We start from the raw sequence: 25,701 nt of genomic DNA, 5'->3' as shown, positions 1-25,701 counted from the left end.
AATAAGTAAGAATTAGTTACTTATGAGTTTAATGTTTTGGTATTGGGACTTTCCAGAAACCCACATATAAGCTGCCACATAAAAGACATGACTAACAAAACACATACTGTACAGGGTCATTCCGTGTCAACTTAACCAGAGGTCCCCGGCTCAAATCTTCCACTATTTTGTAGAGGGGGGTCAAAATGACATTTTTCCACTGAGATTTGAAGCCATTTTACAGGGGTGTAAAATGACTTCAGAAAGCTGGTAGCATCATTATTTTATTTTTACACAAAGATTGGTAGGTCTATTAGTAAAATGTGTTTAGCTTGACTTCAGCCATGTTTGTTTCATTATATGCCAACGGTGACAGTTCAAAAATGGCACTTCTTGTGGTTTTTGACTCAAGTTTGTATGTCTGTAACTCAAGAAGTATTTAAGATATATTAATATTCTTTTAGATTCTGGTTCTTATTTTCTTAAGCTCTATATTATTCAGTCCCAGATATATAGAGATCTAAATGTGGCTCCATGCGTAAATTGGTAAATTCTTCACAATTCCAGTGGTCAAAAACATAGTGTGGGTCATTTTACCATTTTATCTGATATGTATTTTCTTTTAAAGAGGAGTATCTAAAAAACAAGTAATGTTAAAACTAGAAATGTATCTCATTTTTCTCTATCAACTCAACTGCATAAATCATACCTGAGTGCCAAAATATTATTTTTCTAAAGTTGTCATGCCTGTAACTCTGAAAGTATTCGAGATATCTTAATATCCTTCTAAATACTCACTCTTAATAAACTTTTCATTTTTAAAGGCCTTTAATCTTTTTAAGGCCTTTAGTCTTTAATATTCTGTTTTCGAATACTATTTAGGACGGATAGTATGCGAATTTGGACGCAGCACTTTGGTACATAGTGTAACATTACAACAAAATAATTATAATGGAGAAACACTGTGATGTCAAAATGCGTTATAATTGTTCCAACATTAAAAACTTACCAGTCCTGAAGTTTCGCATCGTGTGACGCTGTTGTTTTGTGGGAAGCAGAATGTTTAAGAGGCAATGCTGCCTCTTAGCGGTATTACATAGTATTTCAAAGGATTTTTCTTCGGATTTTTTCTTTGTATTTAAAATTTTAACTCGGTTATATTATATTTAACTATTTATTTATGAAGCTACAGTCGGTTTATTGTCAAATAAGGAGACAAACAAATGTTCTGGCTCGTTAGCTGTAATTCACACCGCCGAACACTAGGCGCCGCTGTTTGAATCCTGTAGCTCCGTAAGTAGCGCTCTGCAGTCTTCACCGACACAAAACAAAGAGCAGACTGGTCAAGCACTGACCTGACTGAACCACCAGCTTTACTTTAAATTATGGGCAAAAAGCATAAGAAGCACAAGTCAGAGAAGCACACACACGACGGTAGGTTACTCACGATTCATTCACCATGCTGGAAAATATTTATTTGTTGACTGAAAGCCTGCTTTAAGTTACATTATAAACTCAGATAAGCTGTGAAGCAGCACTCACATCTTGATGCTGTCAGTGAATGAATAGCTGATATTACATGTCCACAACGTAATGCTAATACAGTAAATATTCCGATTTGAGCCGGTGTATAGAGATTAATGTTTTCTTATTGGCTTTATTTGAGGCTACCAATCTGGCTAGCGGAGAACTAGCAGATGTTGCTCAAAACATTAGATCAATAAAGTCAGCATCAGAATTAGTTTTAGGTTCTTTTTTTTTATAAATATATTAAGTCTAATTCCTACTGGAATTAGATGAACATGCATTGAGCATCAAACAATATTTTTGATTTGTTATGTGGTTTTAAAAAAGGTATTTCGTACTCTGATACGTAGTCTATGAAAAATGTAGTTCTTCTCAAAACAGTTAACTATTTGTTAGTGGTGTAAACTACAACAAAATAATATTGTTTTTCTAGTTGGTGTTTGTAATAAAAGCAAAAGCATACAGTTAAATTCAGTTGGATTATGGGCACACTAAACCAGGAAAACAGGCTTTTTAATGTTTTGTTTTGTTTTTTAAGAAGTTTCTTCTGCTCACAATTTATTTGATCCAAGGTACAGTTAATAAACTGTAAAATGTAGAAATATTTTTACTATTTAAAGTAATAGTTTTCTATTTCAATATATTTTAAAATGTAATTTATTCCTGTGATTTTAAGGCTGAATTTTTAGCATTATTTACTCCAGTCACATGATTCTTTAGAAATCATTTTAATATTCTGATTTACTGTTCATAAATCATTTATTATTATTATGATAGTCGAATTTTTTTTTTAGGATTCTTTGATGAATAGAAAGTTCAGAAGAACAGCATTTATCTGAAATAGAAATCTTTTGTAACATTATAAATGTCTTTATCATCTTTTGATCAATTTAAAGCATCCTTGCTAAATAAAAGTATTAATTTCTATAATATCTCCCATCTATAATGTTACAAAAGCTTTTTATTTTAGATAAATGCTGATCTTTGGATCTTTCTATTCATGAAAGAATCCTAAAAAAAGGAACTCGACTGTTTTAAATATCAATGATATTAAAAATTATAATAATAAATGTTTCTTGAACAGCAAATCAGCATATAAGAATGATTTCTGAAGGATCATGTGACACTGAATACTGAAGTAATGATGCTGGAAATTTAGCTTTGATCACAGGAATAAATTACATTTTAAAATATATTCAAATAGAAAAAAATATTTCACAATATTACTGCTTTTGCTGTATTTTGGATCAAATAAATGCAGGCTTGGTGAGCAGAAGAGACTTTTGACTGGTAGTGTACCAGGTGTTCAAATCAGATTCAGTGTATAACTATGGTAATGAATGGGACGGTATTGCATTATTATATTACATTACCATATTGACATTAGTCAGCTCACTTGTGTGTCTGGCCTTTCAGAGCGTCCACTGAAGCTGGTGTTGAAAGTGGGTGGGAATGAGGTAACCACAGGCAGCCCTGGCCTCGAGAGTGCTTACGACGACTCGGTAGATTACGACAAACACAAAGACAAGAAAAAGAAGAAGAAAAAGAAGGACGAAAAGGACAGAGCCAGTCCTCCAGTGTCACCGGTTGACAAAAAGAAAAAGGTGAGAATACTTTTTAGTGCTTTACTTTTGTTGTTTGCTTGCTTACTATGTCCTAATAAGTGTTATGTGTGTCTTACAGATGACCAAAAAAAGAAAGGGCCCAGACTTTGTGGATCCAGACTGGGATGAGCAAAGCAGAACTCCTGGTCGCTCCGATGTTTCCCAGGACAAGCCCCTCACCCCCTCACTTGCCAAAATGGAAGGTAGAGCTGCAAAACCTTTCATGAAGTTGTTTTGAGGAACAGTCTGCTGATTATCTGTTGATTATGGCTTTTGTAATTCTTCAGAAAAAGAGCAGACGCCTCTACAGGAAGCTCTGAGTCAGCTCATCCGACAACTTCAGAGGTAGGACTAAACCTTGCTAACCTGTGGACAATTTGTGTTTAGACAGGTTGTGGATTCATACGTAATTAATGTGCAAATATTTTGTGGTCAGTAAGATTTAAGTGTCATTGATCAAAAACAGAATAAAAACAGTAATATTGTAAAAATATTGTTACAATTTAGAGTAACTAGTTTCTATTTTAATATATTTTAAAATGTAATTTATTTTTGTGATGGCAAAGCTGAATTTTCAGCATTATTACTTCAGTCTTTCTTCAGTGTCACATGATCCTTCAGAAATCATTGTAATATACTGATTTGCTGAACAAGAAACATTTATTAGTATTATCAATGTGGAAAACTGTTATGCTGCTTAATATTTTTTGTGAAAAACATTTTTTTTAGGTTTCTTTGGCGAATAACAAGTTTAAAAGAACATAATTTTTATTTGAAATATAAATCATTTGTAACATTCTAAATATATTTATTGTCACTTTTTTAAGAATTTATTGCATCCTTTTTGTATAGAAGTATTAATTTCTAAAAAAACAAAACAAATATACACTGCCAGTCAAAAGTTTTTAAACAGTAAGATTTTTAATGTTTTTTTTTTAAAGAATTCTCTTCTGCTCACCAAGCCTGCATTTATTTGATTTAAAATACAGCAAAAGCAGTAATATTGTGAAATATTTTTATGATTTAAAATAACTATAATATTATAATATACTATAAAATATTTTTCACATTAAAGCACACGCTTTAAAATTTTAAAATGTAATTTATTCCTGTGATCAAAGCTGAAATATCAGCATCGTTACTCCAGTCTTTATTGTCACATGATCCTTCAGAAATCATTCTAATATGCTGATTTGCTGTTCAAGAAACAAGAAACAGTATTTAAAACAGTTGAGTATTGTTCCCCCAGGTTTCTTTGATGAATAGAAAGATCAAAAGATCAGCATTTATCTGAAATAAAAAGCTTTTGTAATATTATACACTATACCATTCAAAAGCTTGGAGTCAGTATTATTTTGGGCTAAAATTAATAAAAAGTAATACTTTTATTTAGCAAGGATGCTTTAAATTAATCAAAAGTGATGATAAAGCCATTTTTAATGTTACGAAAAATTATATTTCAGATCAGTGCTGTTCTTCTGAAATTTCTATTCATAAAAGAAACCTGAAAAACATTCTACTCAGCTGTTTTTAACATCATAATAATAATTAATGTTTTTTGAACAGTAAATCAGAATACTAGAATTAATTAAACATTCCTAAAGGATCATGTGACTGAAGTAATAATGCTAATAATTCAGCTTTAAAATCACATGAATAAATGACATTTTAAAATGTATTCAAATAGGAAACAGTTATTTTAAATAGTAAAAAAAATTCTAAATGTTACTGTTTTTGCTGTGCTTCGGATTAAATAAATACACGCTTGTTGAGCAGAAGAGACTTCTTTAAAAAACCTTAAAAATCTTACTCTTTTGACTGGCACTTTCTTGAGTTTCTCATTGGACCTGTTGTGGGTCTTGTATTCCTGTGGTGTATGATTATAATCCTGTCTATAATTACTGTAAATGAAAGCCAAATGCTGTTGACTTCTGTTTATTGCAGGAAGGACCCAAGTGCGTTCTTCTCATTTCCTGTGACAGACCTGATCGCTCCAGGGTACTCTCTCATTATAAAGAGGCCCATGGACTTCAGCACTATGAAGGAGAAAGTGAAGAAGGAGCAATTCCAGTCACTTGAGGAGCTCAAGGTAACATGATCATCACAGCTGTTACCAGGACTCTAAGTAGTTGAATGATTGAATGTGCCAGCTGCTCTAATTTGCCTTGGAACATTTGAATTAGTCATAGAACATTTGAATATTGTTGAAGGTCAATTTGTTCATTTTTACAAAATAGTTAACTATACTGTACTCTTCTCCCCACAGCTGGATTTCAAAGTGATGTGTGAGAACGCTATGATCTACAACAAACCAGAGACGATTTACTACAAAGCCGCAAAGAAACTCCTTCACTCTGGGATGAAGATTTTGAGCAGGGTAAGCTGGAAAAACCAACTGCATTGGAGTCTGTATTACATTAAGAAAGTTTCAACACCAGAGGGCACTGGTGTGCTGTGTACAATATGATCCTATTGCTAGAAATAAAGTTTGACCTCTTCAGTTATAATCTAACAAACCGGCAAAGCTGGAAGCACATATGGAAGATTACTATGTATGTGCTTTTAGGAGAGACTGGACAGTTTAAAACAGAGCATAGAGTTCATGGCTGGCCTGCAGAGGTCCAGCAGTCATTCAGCAGAGGATGGAGAGGATGAGGGTGGGACGTCAGACGCTGCCAAAGAGAACTCCTCTCTTATGGACACAAGTGACAACTCCCAATCACCTCGTGTAGGCAACAAAGATACACCAAGGTATGAATCATGTGTTTCCGTTTTGTACCTATTATCTAGGTCTAGTTTGTCTAGAACAGGGGTTGCCCAAACCTGTTTGTGGAAGGCCTCTGACCCTGCAGAGTTCAGCTCCAACCCTAATTAAACACACCTGAACCAGCTAATCAAGACTTTCAGACTCACTAGAAATTTCCAGGGAAGTGCTTTGGAGCTAAACACTGTCAAAATAAATGTTTATACTTAATGATCTTGTTGTAAACAGGCCTTATTCCTTTTTTTATCCATTAGACAGGGTTTCCGCGGGGTCTTAAAAAGTCTAAAATTTAAAAATCTAAATTTTAGGCCTTAAAAAGTCTTAAATTCGCTGTTCTAGGTCTTAAATAATTTTACACAGGTCTTATTTTTCCGATGTCCATGTAACGCTACCTCTAAAGCTCATTTAAATTCTCTTTTTGTTGTTTCTGTGGTGTTGTAGTTCTTTATTTCACTATTCCAAATATAATTTGCTGTATTTAAACTACAAATGAGACCAACATGCAATAGCCAATCAGCTTTCTGTTATTGGCGCGAGTCTCTCTTGGATTGTACCGCAGAAGTAAAATGGATTTAACTTTTTAGCTTTGGGGAAGTGCAAGTTTAGTGATACTTAGCTTGAAAAAACTGAATAAAGGGCTTGGCTAAGGCCAGTTGCTAACAACTGTAGATTTTTTTTCTCCCCCTGCGGAAGTTACTGCGTCTTCAGACAGAATCGCAGTAGCAGAATACAGGTCAAACTACCTTTTTCTGTATATAATGTTCTCAATAATAATAATAAATATAGGTCAAGCTAGCTGACCGCCAGCCTTGGAGATACTTTTAAAATGTTTTTTTTTTTTCTTGTCGGACCGAACAAACCGCCTGATTAAAACTGAAGTGACAAAACAACTAGCGAAGCATCGAAAGGCAAGAAAGATTCATATTTTAATACATTCAACGTAAACAGAAATTGATAATGGATAGTGTATTTCTGGTCTATTTGTGACATACTTTAAAACAAATGAATGTAACAGCATTCTAAAGAAACACACTGAGGTAAAAATTTTAAATGTATAGTTTATTTATAACATGATATAGTTCAGTAATATACCAAGTGAGCTTTTTGCTGAATATTCTCACAATTACAAATGTTACATTAATTTTAGCTCAATAAACAAGTAGTTAGTCAAGTAGTTACTTACATATTAGACAAAATATTTTCACTGTTTTGTTCTGTTTCACCAACGAAAATAGTTCCAAACAAGGATCGCAGCAGAAGCATTCTCCTAGCAACATTTTGCTATGATTCAGCGTTTTGCTCGAATCAGTTGAAATAACTCGCTCATGAAGTGACTTACCGCCACCTGCTGGTAGTTTAGTGTGTTTAAAAGTATGCCTCCACACCCAACATTTCTAATTTATATATTTATAAATCAATAAATGTATTTAAAACATTAATCTCACTTTTAATTTTGCAGTGTAAGTTGTGTAATCTCACTGCTAACAGCCATTTAGAATTTATTGATAAATTCATAAAATAAATTTCAAAGGTAATGCATACATTTCAAAAGTAAAAAAAAAAGGCCTTTATAAAGGTAAATTAAATATACAGATTTAAGATGTAAAAGCTAATAGAGCACTGATGAAAATATTGCTTCAGAATTTTTTTTTTTACATCAGATATTTCTAGTGGTACTTTTATGGGGATATTTTGTGTGGAATAGTATCTGTTGATATGAAAAGTTCACTGTATATCGTAGTAATACATTTAATTTATGACAGCCATGAAATTGTGTTTACTTTTTACATTAAACACATTAAATATTACATATATGCATGTAATATAATATCTATTTCCATTACAGGTTTCGGTCTTAAATTTCATATAAGGTGGTATTAAAAAGGTCTTAAAAAGTCTTAAATTTCACTTGTTCATATCTGCAGAAACCCTGATTAGAGGTCATTTGAGTGGAGGATTTGGTCAAATTTCCTTCCAGACTGATCCTGAGGTTCCTTTGAAAATTGAACAATTCCATTTCCTTTTTTTCCCCAGAAGAATTCCTAAAATAATGGTTTATATTAATCACAGGCAGGATATAAAACTGTTGCTAACAGCCCAATGTGAATAACATTGGTTCTGGCCAGTTTTTGCCACTTCATTTGTAATTTCATAATACATGGTTTAAGATGGAAGCCTGCTGGGGATATGACGTGAGCAAACCAAAGACACACAACATGTCAAAACATCTGTCTCAACGTGTGTCTTACGACAGCTTTTCCTCAGAGGAAAGGTAGGCGTTCTAGATAAACCTCTGAGGGCACATTTTATTTTTTGAAAACGCATATCTAAAATATTTCCTGCATTAGGACAACAGAACAAATGTACAAGAAACAAAATCATATTGGGTTGTCTTCATGGTTTGTTGGGTGCAGTGGAGACTGGACTATAATCTGTGCTGTATGTCATCAAAACAAACAAAAACATTCAGCTTTTTAAATGTATAAACTATTTTTAAAAACATAAAAATAGAAAAGTTAATGTAGTTCAAGCAGCGATTACCAGGGTTCAAGTGCTTTAAGGCATTTAAGCACATATGCAAAAGTTATTTTGTAGCAAGCCTTTTTTTTTTTTTGCAAATACAGGTAATTTACCATAGAAATGTTTTGTAATGTTTGTTGACTGTTATAGTGCCAGCTGTGGTCCGATCTCCTTAAAACTTTGCATGCTTGTTTAAAATCACTTGTTGCATGTGCTCAGCATGTTTCGTGAAGTTTTGAGTTTTCCTTTAGGCTTTATAGGATTTTTGGTAAATTCGGACAGGCCCCTTTTCTAAAAGACCCTGTTATAGCTTCCCAAAGGGTAAATTTCAACATTTTTTGATAATTATTGAACTAGAGAGTTCAGAGAATTGTACTGCAATTTTTCTTTTTTTCTTGGGGAGGGAGAAGCCTAGGACTTTTTTTTTTTTTTTTTTTTTTACATCTTCTCAATTATTTAACAAACAATTTGATTCAATTCTAGTGGTTCTAGAAGCAATATTGTCCGGAATGAGGAGTTCTGTCATATGATACAAATACCACATGTATGTGCGGAAAACACGCAATGCACAATCGCTTGCGCCCTTGAAAAACGCAATATCGTTGATTTCTTTAAACTTTTGAGAGTTTCGTTCCGATCGGCCTCCGTTAACCATGTCTAATAGGTGCTAAAAAATTTATTGGCCAATGGCGGCTATGTTTTTTTTTTGAGATACACAAATGTCCTTATAGACACTTGTGCCACTTTGGACTGTGCACAGTGATTGTGTTTTTTTGTTTTTTTTTTCTCATTAAAAATGACAAATGGATGCATAGGTATAGACATTTTCCCCTCTTATAGTGCCACCAAGAGGCCAATCTCCTCAATTTTTGAGAGGGTGTTCGCTGCAGAGCCATATGGGAGGAGCTGGAGCTCCAGCTCCCCCTTGCTGGAGGTAATGGGTGGAGATAGACACCTAACCACACCCTAACCCTACCCCTTACCCTATCCCTAACCTTAACTCCACCCATTTGTTCACTCAGAGGTGGAGCTGGACATCAAGAGAGGTGGAGCTGGAGGCCATTTGGCTCTGCAGTGAGCAGTACTTGCAATTTTTGTCCTGCGTTCTCAGGTTACATAAGTATCCTGAGGTTGGCGGAGATACCTAGTTCTGTTCAGAGTTATAGGCATTTTACTAAAAGTGGCCCTGCCTCTTTCGAACGCTTTGGCGTCCCCTTGCGACAGTGAGTCGAAAGTTTGACTTTTTTTTATAATAATTGATATTTGCTCTCCAGAGGATCTTTCTGCACTGGTTTGGTTCCAGTCGGGCGAAAAATGTAGGATTAGTTTGCAGAAATAGGTTTTGCAAAAAATCCAAAATACCCGAGAATTTCACAAGGCTCACGATCGAATCTGAGACAAAAGACACTTGAGCGGTGTGAGTACTACTATCCCTCAAAATTCCAAGTCTCTACGATTATGGTTTGTTTTGTATGATCAGTTTTACGTGGAGATCGCTGATCTGTAAACCTTCTACCAATTACAACAGGCTATCAGTGCTACGCGCTTGAACACCTATAATAATGATATTTAACAATATTACTGTTTTTACTGTTTCAGACCTTAATCATAGATATTTATTGGCTGCTATTAAACAGAATTGGTTCCAGTCATTATTAATCATGGTAGCCTATCATGTCTGCCTGGAAAAAGTAGTGTGACTGTACTTAAATGAGTATTACAGTCAGTAAAATTATTCAAATTAATAATCAAATTCTTTCTTTTACCATTTGTTGTGTTTTCTAACTGCAGCAATTGTGTGTGCACAATGGCTTTGTAACTGCATTCAGGGCTTCTGCTGCTTTACTGAAGCCAGTGAGACATTCCAGGATGTTGCCGGGGTGTTCACTGCCTTTCTCTATTTTACTTTGCCTTTTTGTTGCTTGCCTACGTAAATCGGCTTGGCTGTTGAAGTGGCCAAGAGTCTTGGAATGCTTAAACATGTTGTGACTTGTAGGCCATCTGTAGCGCACGAGCTGCACACTCTTTAAACACACACTTTGTAGCTTTTCAGGGAGGATGAATCATCTTCCTGCACACTAGTCCAGTGGGTTGGATAGCAGTTTGGGAACTCATGAGGGACCACATATTGATCTATTTTGACATGATTCATAATTTAGCGAATCACTCTTCTGAGTTTATTAGACCTGGAAATCATTTCATGAATGATGTTGCTCATATATGGGGGATTTAGTCACTTTGAAGGGGTTGTACAGGTACATGAATATATTCACAATTGCTTCAATGTTTGTGTAACAGGGACAGTAAGGATGATGCTCAGAGGAGCCAAGCAGAGAAAGACATGGAGGAGATCAAGAAGATCGTTGAGGAGTCCGGAGGGAAACTCTCAAACAGAAGCTTGCAGTGTGAGGTATGAGTACGACACCGGGTACCATGAATCATGTGTCATTGTACATCCCTCAAATGTGAGATCATTTACTGAGGATGTCAAATAACAGTTGTTGAATGGTCACTTTTCTTTGGGTGTTTTTTTTTATGAACAGATGGAGTTTGAGAGAAGGAAGTCTGATGGTTCAACCACTCTGGGCATTGTAAACCCTGCTGACCTGAGTGCTGGAGGTTTGTCACAATGAAAGAAGAAAACAAGCAAATGTTAGACATGGTACAATACATGTTTACAATTCATCATGTTTTCATCTTAGATCCAGGATACTGCCCAGTCAAATTGGGCATGATGGGAGGAAGACTGCAGACTGGAATCAACACCCTTCAGGGTTTCAAAGAGGATAAGAGAAACATGGTCACTCCAGGTAATATATACATATATTAAGTCTTCATTCATTTTTCCACCAGCAGTTGAATCTCACTTCTGCGTATCAGTCTCAACCCCTCTCCTAAAACCAGTACTCATATTAATTTTCCTGGAAATAACAACTTCATGGAAAAACTGTCTCGCTCTTCTGTGGCCTTACCTTCAGTCATGTGGAGAAGATCATGGGAGGGGTGCGTTATAATCTCTGTTTGAATACCCAGTGTTCAACTGCCAGAGGAATGTAATATTACGTGCCAGAAAAATCCAATTGTTCCTGCTGTCAATAAGAAAAAATCACAGCAGAATCAGTGGGCTTTAGTTTCTACTCATCTGTATCTTTTATCTGTCTTCTGTGGTGTTTATTTTTCATATTTTTAGAACACTTCTGTGTTCTATTTGTTCCACACCATGCTATTGACACAAATGATACCTAAGAACATTCAGGATTAAGTAGACCAATATCATAGCCTTTTATTTAAGGAGTAAGAACCTTAAGATTTGTTGTTGGGCTAGTCAACAACCAAACAGTTCTGTTCTGGTAACCTAGAACAGCATCCTGTGGAGTTTTCCACAGGCATTTCTCACATTCTATCACATTTTCAAAATGTAAAACTAGTTGTTTGATCAAATTGAAGGTTTAGAGTCAAGTTAAAGAATTGTACTGTGTAGCTTGAAGACCATCTTTTATAGTTCTCAACCATGGGGCCTCAAGATTACTTACAAATATTTGAAATAAGACAAATCAAGCGCTAACATCAACTGAAACTATTTCAAAAATTGAATTATTTCTTATTTTATACCACCCTTTGTTTTCTTTAAAGAACAAGGCTTTCCACAGTCTTGGAAAACCTGGATATGTGAGGCAGCCTATTTATAAAACTGTGATTTTGAGACCTGGAAATGTAATGTCATGTCATTTAAAGGGATAGCCCCCTTGAAATGAAAATTCCCCCATGATTTTTTTCACTCTCAAGCCATTTTAGGTCTATATGACTTTTTTTTTTCTTTCAGACGAATACAATAGTAATATAAAAAAATGTCCTGGCTCTTTCCAGCTTTATAATGGCAGTGAATGGCTGTTGAGCTTTTAAAGCAAAATAAAGTGCATTCATCCATCATAAAAAGAATTCCTGACGGCTCCAGGGTGTTAATAAAGGCCTTCTGAAGTGAATCGATGTATTTGTGTAAGAAAAATATCCATATTTAAAACTTTATAAACCATAATCTCTACTTTCTGGAATTTCTACTTTAGTGGAAGCTACATATAGCATTGATTTGCTTTAGATGCCCTTTATTAACCTTCTGGAGCTGTGTGGAGTACTTTTTATGATGGATGGATGCACTTTATTTTGCTTCACAATCCCAACAGCCATTCACTGCCATAATAAAATATGGAAGAGCCAGGAATTTTCTTAATATAATTACGATTATATTCGTCTGAAAGAAAAAAGTCATATACACCTAGGATGGAGGGTGAGTAAATCATGGGGTAATTTTCAGTTTTGGGTAAACTATCCCTTTAAGAAAATCTTAAAAAGCCATGGGCATTTAAAAATAAATATAATTTATGCCAAGCTTATATTAATTATTATCTAAATCATTTTATTGGGTCAAAATATTTTTCACCTGTGTCATAAAATGCATAACATAAAGTGTTTTGGGGGTTTCCGCTTACATATTATGCCTTTAAACATATAGCTACTATTACTAGAATCAGTCTGAAGTTCGCTGAATGTGTACAAATCCTTACATTCCTTTCTCTTTGCAGTTGCCTATATGAATTTTGGTCCATTCACTGCATATGCACCTACATATGACTCCAGTTTTTCAAATATCAGCAAAGAGGACTCTGATATCATTTACTCCTTCTATGGAGAAGACAACAGTCAGCCAGAATCTGAAAGGTACGTTTTTGGCATCAGTCATATAATGAAATATATTCATTGATCGGTTTTAGATGACTAAGAAGCAGCCATCTCTTTATGGAAATGGTTTTTGCAGCAAGTCATGTGCATTTGTGGTTTTGTGAACCACAATTTTGTGTAATGATTCAAACCTTTCCACTTTTTCCGCTTGTGTTCCACAAATGTAATTTGGATATGTTTATGTGTAGCATTGCAGATTACCTGGCTAAATCCGAGGAACACATGAGCAGGTTAGCAGATAATGTTTTGGACGCTTTGACCAGTGGGGAGCACTCAAAACAACTGAAAGAGACAGAAACTGTAAGAAACCTCCCTACACTTATTTATCTAAAATGATATACTGTGTAATATCTGTTTTGAATTCTTTTCAACTGGGCAGCCTACTTAATTTCTGGTTTTGATAGAATGACTTTGGTTCTTCTCAGGTTAATTTGCCTGTGGTGGAGCCTGCAGAGAAAGCAGACAAAACAGATACTGAGGTAAAATGCTCTCATGTACTCAAAAAAAATAACATTTCATATCTCTAAAAGTGCATACTAGTGTATAGTTCACTTGAGTAGAAGTAAAGACACAAACCTGCTATTTAAAGGCAGCGTGAGGACCGCAGGCTCTCTGCTCTGCAGCAGCTGTGTCAACAACTCCAACCAACTTTCACACTAATGGAAAGAATATTTGCCCAGACACACACAAACATACTCTCCCCCTGTCGTTTTTGACTTCCTCCTTTACTCACACGTGTGTGTGTGTGTGTGTGTGTGTGTGTGTGTGTGTGTGTGCTGTAGATGTAGGGAAAGGTAAGCACGAGTCGTCTATGAACATAGTGCACCATTAGTCCGTGTGTGGAAGGCCGTCTTTGACTGTGGTTCAGCAGGGTGGTGCTATTGGTCAACACTGTTTTTAGCCATCTAAATAGGTTAAGCATAGGTTAAAACTATGTATTATCCACTGCCAAGACCACTGAAGGACGTCTGGTTGAAGGAGAGCAAGAACATTTTATCTAGTGATTCTTAACTAGATGAATTTGAAAGGAATTAGGTTGTGCTTTTGTAAAACCTACAGAAGAGAAATTAACAATAGTACATTATATAACTAATTATATTTTATTTGACATATGCATTAAATTTGTGTTGAACTGGTGCAAGCACTGAACTAAATGCAGATGCAATGCAACTTCAATGCAAATTCACTGTAATAATTCACGATTATAAGCACTTTCCATGCACTTGATGGAATTCTCTGTGCAGCAATAAATATAGAGATACACTACCATTCAGAAAGGTTTTTTTTTTATATCTTAAGAAATTGGAACTTATATTCTACAAGGACACATTAATTTAGTCAAAAATTACACGAATAGCTTTTATAATATTACAAAAGATTTTTCAAATAAATGCTGTTCTTTTGACAAATGTATCATGGTTTTCACAAACACATTAATCTGCCAAACTGTTTTCAACATGAATAATAAAAATAAATGTTTAAGCATAAAATCAGAATTTTAGACTATGGAAGCCCATTTCTGCCTCTGAATAAAAAATGCAAAAAAGGTATTTGAGTTTTCTCTTTTTTTTTTTTTTTCTTGCAATTGCAAGTTTACATCTCACAATTCAGAATTTTTTTTCTCCCCCTCAGAATTGCATAAAATAAATTTACAATTGTGAGTTACAAGGTCAAAATTGCAAGATACATACTTGCAATTCTGACTTTTGCGTGATGTAAACTGATAGTTCCATGTTATAAAGTGAGAATAGCGAGATATAAACATGCAAATGCAAACAAGTCGGAATTCAGATTTTTTTTCTTCCGCTAATGTAAGTTTGTGTCATGCAATTCTGACTTTTTTTGCAACTGCACAAATTTACATCTCGCAGTTCCAATTTTTTTTTTTTTTTTTAGAATCGCATGATATAAACTCTGTTGTGATTTTTATGATGTCGGAAAAGCGGGCATATAAACTTGCAATTTCGAGAAAAGAGAATAACTCGCAGTTCTATCGTCTCGCAGTTGCAAATTTACATCTCGCAATTCTGGCTTTTTTTCTCAGAATTGCATGATATACACTCAATTTGCCTTTTATAAAGTCAGAATAGCTGGATATAAACTTGCAGTTATGAGAAAAAAGTCAGAATAACTTACAATTCTGATCTTTTCTCCAAATTCGAGTTTGTTTCAAACAGTTCAGACTTTTTTTTTTGCAATTGAGAAATTACATCTCATAATTCTGACTTTTTTCTCAGAATTGCATTATATAAACTCAGTTGTGATTTATGAAGTCAGTATAGTATAATATAAACTCGCAATCATGAGAAAAGTCAGAATAACTCACAATTCTGACTTTTTTTGCAAATGTGAGTTTGAATGACTTTATATGACTTTTTTAGCAATTGCGAATTTACATCTCGCAATTCTGACTTATTTTCTCGAAATTGCATGATATAAACTCAATTTGCCTTGTATAAAATCATAAGTGGGGTATAAACTCGCAATTAAGAGACAAAAATGTAAAATAAATTTTTCTTGCAAATGCAAGTTTGTATCACAATTCTGACTTTTCTCACAATTACTAATTTACAAACTTTTTTTTTTTCTCAGAATTGCGTGAGATAAACTCAGTTGAAATTTATTAAGTCAGAATAGTGGGATATAAACTTACAATTACTAGAAAGAACTCAGAATAACTCGCAATTCTGTCTTTCTCACAAATGCGAGTTTGCATCACGCAATTCTGTCGTTTTTATCGCAATTGCGAATTCACATCTCTGACTTACAATTCTGACTTTTTGTTCTTAGAATTGCGTGAGATAAACTCAGTTGCGATTTATAAAGTCAGAATAGCAGGATATAAATTACTAGAAAAAAGTTGGAATAACTCGCAATTCTGGCTTTCTCGCAAATGCAAGTTTGTATCACACAATTCTAACATTTTCATGTTATTTTTTTCCTTCTCAGAACTAAGATATAAACTCGCAATTGCAAAGTACCATTCTGAAGGGAAAAAAAAGACTGTTCTCAGAATTGCAAGTTTAGACTTATTAACTCACAATTGCATGTTATGAAGTCAATTCTGAGAAAATATCCAACAATTTTGACTTAATTTCTCAGAATTGTGCATTTATATCTCGCAATTCTGACGACTTTCTCAGAATTGCGAGATATAAATGCAAAATTCTGAGAAATCGATTACCTCCTTTTTTTATTCAGTGGTGGAACTGGGCTTCCACATTAGACATGGAACGGAAACATAAAAAAGTGACGTGATTTGACTTGAGGTGTTTACTTCTCATAAATGTTTTGAATACATTTGTTTTGGATTCAATACATGCCCCTTTTTCACTCTTGCCGATGTAGGTTGTTGTGTCAGAGCCCAGCAGTGGTGACAGTGCGACGCCTCTCACTTCTGTGGGTTTGAATTCTGACCTGCTTCCTGAGAGCTTTGAATCGGAAGGTAAAAATCCCACTATTTAAATCTTTAGTTTGAAATATGGATCCTAAATCTCTTCTAGCCATTTTACATGCGTTCAACCCCTATGGAAATCAAGACCTGGGTTTGTTTAATAAACTGTTTTCTGGAGACACATCTTTTATGTCCATTATGCTGAATTAATTCATGATGATCCTCCACCCTCAGCAGTGGAATGGAACACCTCACATCAATCACACATGCAAACCTTTTCCCCACCTATTACGCAGACTGATTTATCTCAATAAAAATTCCTCTTCCCCCATTAGAAGCAGAGCATTTCCAGCAGAAGCTGGATGAGACGACAGTGTTGCTGAGGGAGCTACAGAAGGTTCAGAAAGAGAGACTGAGCGCTAAACAGCCACCAAACATCATCTGTCTACTGGCTCCTACTGCTAAAGAGCTGCAGCTTGGTACGTACACAGTACAAACACACAAGATGACCATGACCTGTGTTGAGAGGTTCACTGCTCTCACTTTTTTAGATACTAGACACACTTACTGGAAGGGATGTTTTTTTTCCTGCCTCATCAGTTTTTAGTTTTTCCTTACTCAAGAAGTTTGTATTGTACATTAACAGACCTGTGGTTTTCAACAGCTGTTTAAAAGCAGATATATTTTGTACAGTTTTGCTAACTTTCTAACCTCCACCTTCCTACTTGCAGCGGAGAAAGTTACGGGTAACCTGGCCCAGCTGACCAGTCAGGTGACCCCTGCTGATGTGTGCAGTTTGTACGGTATTAGAAAGGCCATGGGGATCTCGCTACCTAACTTTACTGCACAGGAATCATTCATACATCTGACCACAGGTAACACATTCAACCTGGTATTTTACAAGTTTTGTTTGTGAAATAACTGTTAATGACAGTTGGTAAAAAATCTACTCATACATTGACATTAAAAGGATAATGAAGGTGCTTTCTGTGTTTCAGTGGGAGATATAACTGAACCCATGGAAGGAGTGTGTTGAGATTTTCCATTATTGCCGTCTATCAGTTCTGCTTATTCCATGTCATCCCCCAATGCTGTTTCTAATTTACTTTTGTGTTTCATTAAATAAACATCTTTTTTAAGCATTTTGAGTGGTTCTGTTTTTAGCAAGTGAGTAATGCATACATAAACAGTTCAATTAAAGGAATAGTTCACTCAAAACTGAAAATGTACATATTTAACTCATCCTCAGCTCTCAAATGTTAAGATATTTTCTCAGCAAAACTTTGAAAAAAGATGCAGTGAAATTAATCCACATGAATTGAAAGGTTAATTCAAGTCAAGTTTGAGATGAGTAAATTAGTCAGCATTTGTGTTTGAAAAAAATTTGATTTAAAGGAGACAAAAATCTGACTTTTTCTATGTTTACCCCCCTGTATTTGACAGTTTAAGCGCAATAAGACGTGAAAGAGATCATAGTTTAGTACTTGCACGCCATGTGACAGCCACTTTCTGTGCGTTCACTTTGGACGCGTGTACTCAGAAAAACCCTATATCAGAGGTTTAAAGTAATTTTGTTTAAAACACATCTAAGAGTATCTAAGGTATGAGCTGTAAAGCCACAGCCCTATTTTTAAAAGAAGGGGGTGGGGAGCAGCAGCTCTTTTGTATTTAAAGACATGCACGAAAACCATGTGTTTCTGCTTCCACTCAAAATAGGCATTTTCAAAATAATATAATAAATGATGTGAGGTATTTTAAGCTGAAACTTCACAGACACATTCTGGGGACACCTGAGACTTCTTTTACATCTTGGAAAAGCATAATAGGTTACTTTTAAAATGAGAACAGTTCGACGCAGCTTGCTCTCTCTGCTAGATTTACAAATCCTATCATGCTTTGGGAGAGTTATGTGTAAACCTTAAAGGAAATGAAACCATGAGATCTAAATGTTATTACGTGTCGCATCGATGCTTTGATTTAAAGCCAAACTAAAGGACTTTTGTTGTTTACAAAGACTCATGGGTAATTCTAATCGCCCTTCATGTCAGATTTATAACAACATCAATGAGAAACATTTGCTAATACACATTTTGAATTAAAACAGGGTTAGTACAAGGTGCTTAAAGTGTTTGAAGTACTTAAATTTGACTTGAAATTTAAGGCCTGGAAAACCCTTGAAAATGGCAATATTCCTAAAGAGGTACTTATAAAGTGCTTGAACTATTGAAAGACAATGTATCTGAAATAAGTCTTTAATTTAGTCAATAAGCACATATCATTTCATGCAATTCAAAAAAGGAAGAACTATTTTGATGATGAAGACAAAAACGAGATGGGAGACATACCCTAACTGTATTAACCCAGATTAGACAGACTACGCATGCGCATGCAGAGATGAGAGAAGACGAGCATTCAAGGTTAAAAAGTATATATATATTGTCAATTTGTTCAGAAAAGATTGTTTTGCTTGATTAGACCCTTCTTCCTCAGCTGGGATCGTTTAGAGTTGCATTTAAACTGCATTTTGGGGAATGCCAAACTTGGGGATGCCATACATATCTATTATATGGAGAGAAATCCTGAAATGTTTTCCTCAAAAAACAATTTCTTTACGACTGAAGAAAAAATCATACATTATCTGTAAAAGTTATTTCAATTCTGAGATCATCTGTTAGATTCCTATCCTTGCAGCATTGGGAAATAATTATGAATCATGTTTTATTATGACCTCTGGAGATTTGCTGCTACTGTGGTCAGGCAACAAATCATAAATCTGTGATAAAAGAAACTGCTATGTGAACAATACAGTCTCAGAAGGCCTGTGTCCAGTGTGTGACCTATGAGTTTCTCTCATTAATTTGCCAAAATGCTACAAAGGAAGCATATAAAGTGTAAAATGATTTATTCTGTAACAATGCATACAAAACAGAGGAGACAGCAGGCGTTCCTCACAAACATTGCGGTACAGAAAGGCAGCACAGAATCTCAGGCCATGTAAATTCAGTCACTGTAACACTCAACGGGCTGAAAACCCAGAGAGACGCACAGAATTTTCAATCGCAATTGAACATTTATGACTATGGCTTCATCAGGCACAAAAAACGTCCCACTTTCACCAAGCATTCTCACAGAACAGAAGCAGAGACCGTCTGAGCAAATCAATTCACTGGAATGTAAGCTAAGATGCATGAGTACATCCAACAGCAAATTCACAACTTCAGATGAGAGAAGCCACAGAACCATTTGAGCCATTAAAAGCTAAGAAAGATGATGGGAAAGCGATTTAAGTCAACTTTCACTTGAAGTTAATTGAATTTCAGTCACTTTTTCCCAGTATATGTGAACATTCCTTAATAGTTTTCGTCTGTAGCATATTATGAAGCTAGGGAAGGCTCATCTCCAACATCCACAATCTCTACTCAAAGGCAACAGCAAATCAACACTGCTTGTCCATATTTGGCTTTCAAAACACTTGGCAGTTGTGTTATAGATTCAAGCAACAATGGGCATCCCCCATTTTGTTGGTCCAGAAAGGTTTATAATAAGATACACGTTGTTTTAAATGACTGATGAAATTAGATATGTTAAAATCTGCGATGATAGGTTTGTGTGGGTCACGTGTTCCCTCTGCCTGCGAGCCTCAAGCAGTGTGTGAGGCCAAAACCGGCCGACCAGCTCAGTCATCCCAGATCAGTCTAAATCCAACGGGATCAAGGCCATTATGACAGCAGTACCCAGAAAGTCTAAGAGCAATACTGAGAACCAGTATTTTCCTTCACCAAACTCAATTACCCACTGTCTGTGGTCTGTTTCCCATAAGAGGATCGCAAAGTTCAACTTGTGTCCATGTGAGATGCGTGTATGTATAGAAGAGTTTCAGGTCTCCAAATGCTGCCAACACAAACTCCAACAGGTAGGAGTTAAAAAGAATGTGCAGTTCTTTAGACATGCTCTAAAGAAACAAATCCAGTAGCAATAAAACCTTCGTAAATGAAAACAAAGAGATCACATATAGGCCCGGAGTCTGTGTGTACTATGTGTGTGTGTGTGTGTGTGTGTGTGTGTGTGTGTTTGTATGAAGCTGTCAGAGGCAGAGGCTTCAGTCTCAGCTCAGGCCGATGCCCTGCTGTTTGCTGGAATCTGTGCACAAAAAGAAGGTTTTGAGCTCTCCTTTGCCCTTCACATTGATCAGGCCACGACACTCACATGAATAGCCCAGCTTCTGCAGGACTTCCGACGTCTCCTCTGTTACCTGCAATGCAAACACGTCTTAGCAAAAACTGGCATTTCATTTTTTAAAATAATTTAGTTATTTTGAAAATCTAAAAATGAGAAGAGAATCACCATCATAGCGAAGCTAGAGAGATTAAAGGAATAGTTCATCCATAAATAAAAATTCTGTCAATTTCTCACCCTCATCTTGTTCTAAACTTATAAGACCTTTGTTCATCTTCAGAACACAAATTATGATATTTCTGATGAAATCTGAGAGCTTTCTGACCCTGCATAGACATCAACGCAACTGCCACATTCAAGCCTCAAAAAGGTAGTAAGGACTTTAAGATGTACATTAAAGACTGACATGGAAGATAAGAAAATAGTCGAATGAAATCGTTATTTTTGTTTTCTTTTTTTCTTTACTAATATTATAGCTTTATAAAATTACAGTTCCTTACTATCTTTCTGGGCATCTTGTCTGTTGCATTGCTGTCTATGCAGGGTCAGAAAGCTCTCAGATTTCAGCTCTCAATTTGTGTTCCGAAGGTGAACGAAGGTCTTACGGGTTTGGAACGATATAAGGGTGAGTAATTATTGACATTTTTGGGTGAACTAACTCTTTAAGTACTGTAAGAGTGATTCAGTGCTTACCTGTATTTTACCCAGCTCTCCGGTGCTTTCCATCCGGCTAGCCACATTCACAGTGTTTCCCCAGATATCATACTGTGGTTTCCTGGCTCCAATTACTCCAGCAATCACTGGGCCGTGGTTTATACCTGGACAAACAAACACACACGGATCATTGAACAAACTCTGCAAATATGACATTTACATGATTTCTGCATATATGGGTTATTCTACAGAATTGGTGCAAACCGCTGTTCCTTAACCAAAAAAAAAAAAACATTTAAAAAGCAGTTAAGTATTCAAATCTTAGATGTTTACTAAGAACCTTTTATTATCTATTGAAACCCACAATGATGTTTAAAATATTAGTAAGCTTAATATATTTAAAATCATCATTTATTTGGTACTTTCGATTGGGAGGTGGCTGTCTTCAACCCTAACCCCTAAATGTCATTATTCACTGAAAATGATATTAAAATAGTTTGGGATTTTTTTTCCATTTTTGTTTTAAAAAATCTTTTTGAATCTTTTATATAGTGAAGTTAAAAAAAAAAAAAGGAAATTAGGAAACTATATGTAAAAAATGTGTCCTGCATTTTCATGTCACTACTGAAAAGTATGTTTTAGTCCATTGACTGAGACTGATTTTAACTACACCCCTACATTTAGGAAATATTCCTGTGTCACTCTCTCTCATAGCTACATGGTGAGTAGATAGGCCTGAACTGTTTGTAACTCTAACTGTTTGGAATGTCACTACCGAACAATTTTTCTATAATTAAGCACTTTTTTCTTATTCCATAACATTTAGTTTTTATATGCGTACATTCAGATCAGATTCAGAACTGTGCTAGTTAATCATATGCTAATTAGCATCTTTGAGCTAGGTTCAAAAGAATCTAAAATTCTCACTACCGAAACATTTGGTGGAGTTTCAGTAGTTTTTTTCACTTTGTTTTTGTTTTTTTGGGGGGTGTTATCCCATAAAATCATCGTTTTGGTAGTGACAAAAGGGAACACATAGTTCTCATATTTGGGGGAATAAATACAATTTTAGTAGTTATGCAGTTTTTTTTTGTATTTTAGTATGTTTTAGTTGCAAATAAAAATTCTGTAATCTGAAATTGTGCAGTCACTACTGAAACATAAGATATTTTGTCAAAAATAAAGTACACTGAAATTTTTGGTTCAATGTATATTCAAAATGAAGCCTTTACTTTGAAATCAACATGATCAACTTTTTGCCTTTTCACTGATTTACCTCTGAAAAAATATAGTGATAAAATAGCAAAAAATAACCCTTCTTATTTATATTATATAGTACAGTGTTTCGGTAATGACAGATTTGGGGAGAGGACAAATATTCCAAAACTTTCTGAAAATACAATATAAGAATTAACTGCACCATTACTAAAAATGTGTACCTTGGATATTATACAATTTGCATAAATTCAATTTTTTTAAAAACATTTTCTCAAGATGTTTCCAACTCTGACTTTGGACCAATTCTGTAGAATGGTCTATATACACTTAATTCTAAAACACACAATGACAGCACATATATTTATTTTAATTAAATCACAACCTTTGCAACATCATAAATCGCACTGAGCCACTTTGGTTTTGTTTCAATTAGCCCTAGACTGGTCTGTTTTTTCTGTCAGTGACAAAACTCTTTAAACCTTGTAATTCTGGCTGACAGACATTACTGGCATCCACTTACCTCATAAAGAAGCATAAAGAAGATCCAGTGAGGCAGTAAGTTTGATCCTCAAGTGACTGCTGGAATGTGCTTTTCATTTTTCTAATAAAGTCTTTAAGATGGGATTTGTGTCTGTTATTATAATTTTTTATCAGATCTCTGCCACAGATGGACGATATGTACCCAGACTCTTAAATGAAGCGTTTATGAAGCATTTCGTGCCAGTTCCCGTGTGCATCTGTTACCCTGAGCTGCTGAAGATGCCTGAGATCGCTCTTATGAGCTGCCTCTGATTTATAGTGAGATTTTCAGCTACATCCTGTAAACTGGTAACTGGTAAAAAGGTAAACTGGTTTCATTTTTAATCCTTAATGCAGAGTTGCAAAGTCTAAAAGGAAACATCTATGCAATACATGAAGGTAAAGTGTTCTTCGTCTTGAGTCTCACTTAATGCAAATATTAATTCAGCTTCCAAGCAATAACTGAGTTATTACCAACGCTGTAGAATTAAGGCTTCTGTAATCAGACGTACCGACACGAAGCCTGAACGTGTTGAAGGAGTGTCTGTTGATGCCGTCCAGCTTGCCGATCAGAGCTATGGCGAACTCCACCATGTTTCCTATCTGAGCGTTCTGCTTCTCACGGTCCTAAGGGCACACACAACAAAGTTCAGTCAACCAGAGGTATGTAAATTACTTTGTGTAGCTTGAAAGACACTTCTGGACAAATGCTGGGTAACCAGTGGTCAGAGAATAAAATGAACTAAACATAAGAAAGGAACTTCTCTTTCAGTTTTAAAATGTCTTCTATTTTTATCATCTTATTCATCAAGTGCACCTCATAAGTGCTGGTCAGTCTTTTAATTTTCCATAACAATACAGTCAAGTTGAATTGAAAGCTTAAAGCACAAATGTGTTATTAAAATTCATAAATACTTTCAGCATGTTAACTCCTCAGCAATGTTCACTTCACATGCAAATCTCTTATGTAAATCATAATCTAGAAAAGAAAATTCGATCATTTCTGTTAAGTCAAGGACATGGCATTGTAATTACATGCAGCAGTGTAGACTTAAGAGTAATACAAGAAGAAACTCGTCAGTCCATTTTTTGTTAAATCTGTTTTTTATCAAGCTTTTGAAATCCTCTGCAATTTAAGATTTTTGCTACTTAATGAAACACATTTTGAGGTTTAATATGCTGCAAAAGGTCTGTTGCTATGCACCAGTCATTACAGCAATCCTGATGCTAGACATTTATTAATATAGAACTTAATTAATCTTATATTTATAATTAATAAGTAAGTTAAAAAAACACTAAAGTTTATTGTGATTATTGGTGAAAAAATGTATGGAAGGGACTGAGTTCTATCCATCAGTTGTAAATTATGATGGAGGCAGGTCTAAATATGAGCTTGCAGTTGACTGTAAGAAATGGGCAGGACAATTTAACACAAAATTAACTGGTTTCTAAACCTACAATTAGCATGAAAGAGCATCCTTCATTTTTTCTTGAATATTAAATATACAAGATACCCGAGAAGTAAAGACAGCTGAGAAGTTAACACACTGTAGCCGTTTATGAATTTTAAGAATGCATTTATTGAGTTTCATGTGGTTTAGATGTTTAGAGGCCATTCTACAAACTTGGTCCGAAGTCAGAGATGGAAACATCTTTAAATAATATGTCTTTGTATAGTATGCAAGGTACACATTTCTAATAACTGTGCAGTTAATTCTTACATTGTATTTTCAAGTTTTGGAATACTTCTCCTCAAATTTGTCACTACCGAAACACAGTAATAATCATTTAATTAGAGGGGTTATATTGACCTATTAGGATTTTGCTTACATCTACATTGTAAATATATATATTTGCTATTTTATTACATTTTTTTTCAGAGGTAAATCAATACCAATTACATTTTTAACAATATTTCAAATGTAATTTATGAGATTTGTTGTATTTTGAATCATTTTTTTCTTTGTAAAAGGCAAAAAGTTGATCATACTGATTTCAAAGTTAAGGATTCATTAGTTTGAATATACATTGAACCAAAAAATATCGTAACATCTTCATTGATAATTCAGTATACTCTATTTTCGACAAAACATCCCATGTTTCTGTAGTGACTGCATATTTTGCACCAATTTGTAGAATGGCACGTATAGTGGTATGTGTTGTCTTTGCATACGCTATGTAACGCAATACCTGGCTGCTCTGTTCTGGAGGTCCGCTCAGTCCTGCAGCAGCCATGTATGTGCTGCCGATGGTTTTAATCTTTTCCACACCACTGAACTTGGGCTTAGACAGCAACTGCAGGTAATGAGAGGAGGGAAGAGCTGAATGGATGTCAGTGTTTCAGAGCAGTAGAAATCCATGCCATCATGTTCTCTTACATTAAATGACAGAGACAGAATAAGAGGATAATAAGAACGAAAAGAAAAAAGAGGGACAGCAGCCACACCACACTGAAACTCAGCACTAGCAATATGTAAAGCCTGTATTTAGATCCCTTACTTTGCTGCCAGAACTGTCGGACTAAACATTTGTGTAGTCATTCAACCCAGGGCTTTGTTGTGGTGGTGATCACCAACAAGTCTTGGCCCTTTTCTGACTGAATCCTCAAT

The 25,701-nt window shown here is 35.1% G+C and overlaps 2 protein-coding genes across 3 annotated transcripts in view; one reads left to right on the top strand and one right to left on the bottom strand.

Moving 5' to 3' along the window:
- The first annotated feature begins 1,296 nt into the window (after positions 1 to 1,296).
- On the top strand, positions 1,297 to 17,669 carry brd7 (bromodomain containing 7). Its single transcript, XM_073837033.1, has 17 exons — positions 1,297 to 1,413; positions 2,923 to 3,110; positions 3,190 to 3,313; positions 3,398 to 3,455; positions 5,055 to 5,199; positions 5,377 to 5,487; positions 5,677 to 5,861; positions 10,693 to 10,804; positions 10,938 to 11,013; positions 11,097 to 11,204; positions 12,975 to 13,110; positions 13,320 to 13,431; positions 13,557 to 13,610; positions 16,480 to 16,576; positions 16,861 to 17,004; positions 17,257 to 17,400; positions 17,524 to 17,669. Exons 1-17 carry the CDS (start codon positions 1,365 to 1,367, stop codon positions 17,559 to 17,561), a joined length of 1,881 nt encoding a protein of 626 aa, XP_073693134.1. The 5' UTR covers positions 1,297 to 1,364; the 3' UTR covers positions 17,562 to 17,669.
- Positions 17,670 to 19,410: 1,741 nt separating this feature from the next.
- Positions 19,411 to 25,701, bottom strand: part of adcy7 (adenylate cyclase 7) — a 59,986-nt gene continuing 53,695 nt past the window's right edge. For both annotated transcript variants that reach the window (XM_073837028.1, XM_073837030.1), the window contains exons 23-26: positions 25,283 to 25,387; positions 23,605 to 23,719; positions 21,395 to 21,519; positions 19,411 to 20,777 (exon numbers count right to left, since the gene is read on the bottom strand). In XM_073837028.1, the coding sequence (XP_073693129.1) occupies positions 20,631 to 20,777; positions 21,395 to 21,519; positions 23,605 to 23,719; positions 25,283 to 25,387 (492 nt within the window). In that variant the 3' untranslated portion in view covers positions 19,411 to 20,630. The remainder of the gene's footprint in view (positions 20,778 to 21,394; positions 21,520 to 23,604; positions 23,720 to 25,282; positions 25,388 to 25,701) is intronic.

Source organism: Garra rufa, chromosome 3, assembly GCF_049309525.1.
Source record: "Garra rufa chromosome 3, GarRuf1.0, whole genome shotgun sequence".
In the NCBI taxonomy this organism is placed as follows: Eukaryota; Metazoa; Chordata; class Actinopteri; order Cypriniformes; family Cyprinidae; genus Garra; species Garra rufa.
This window is presented reverse-complemented; position numbering and strand designations above follow the sequence as displayed.

Coding starts and splice junctions, on each gene's coding strand:
- brd7 (XM_073837033.1), top strand. CDS start 1,365: ATGGGCAAAAAGCATAAGAAGCACAAGTCAGAGAAGCACACACACGAC. Junction 3,456..5,054: donor CTCATCCGACAACTTCAGAG/GTAGGACTAAAC, acceptor TGTTTATTGCAG/GAAGGACCCAAGTGCGTTCT. Junction 17,401..17,523: donor ATTCATACATCTGACCACAG/GTAACACATTCA, acceptor TCTGTGTTTCAG/TGGGAGATATAACTGAACCC.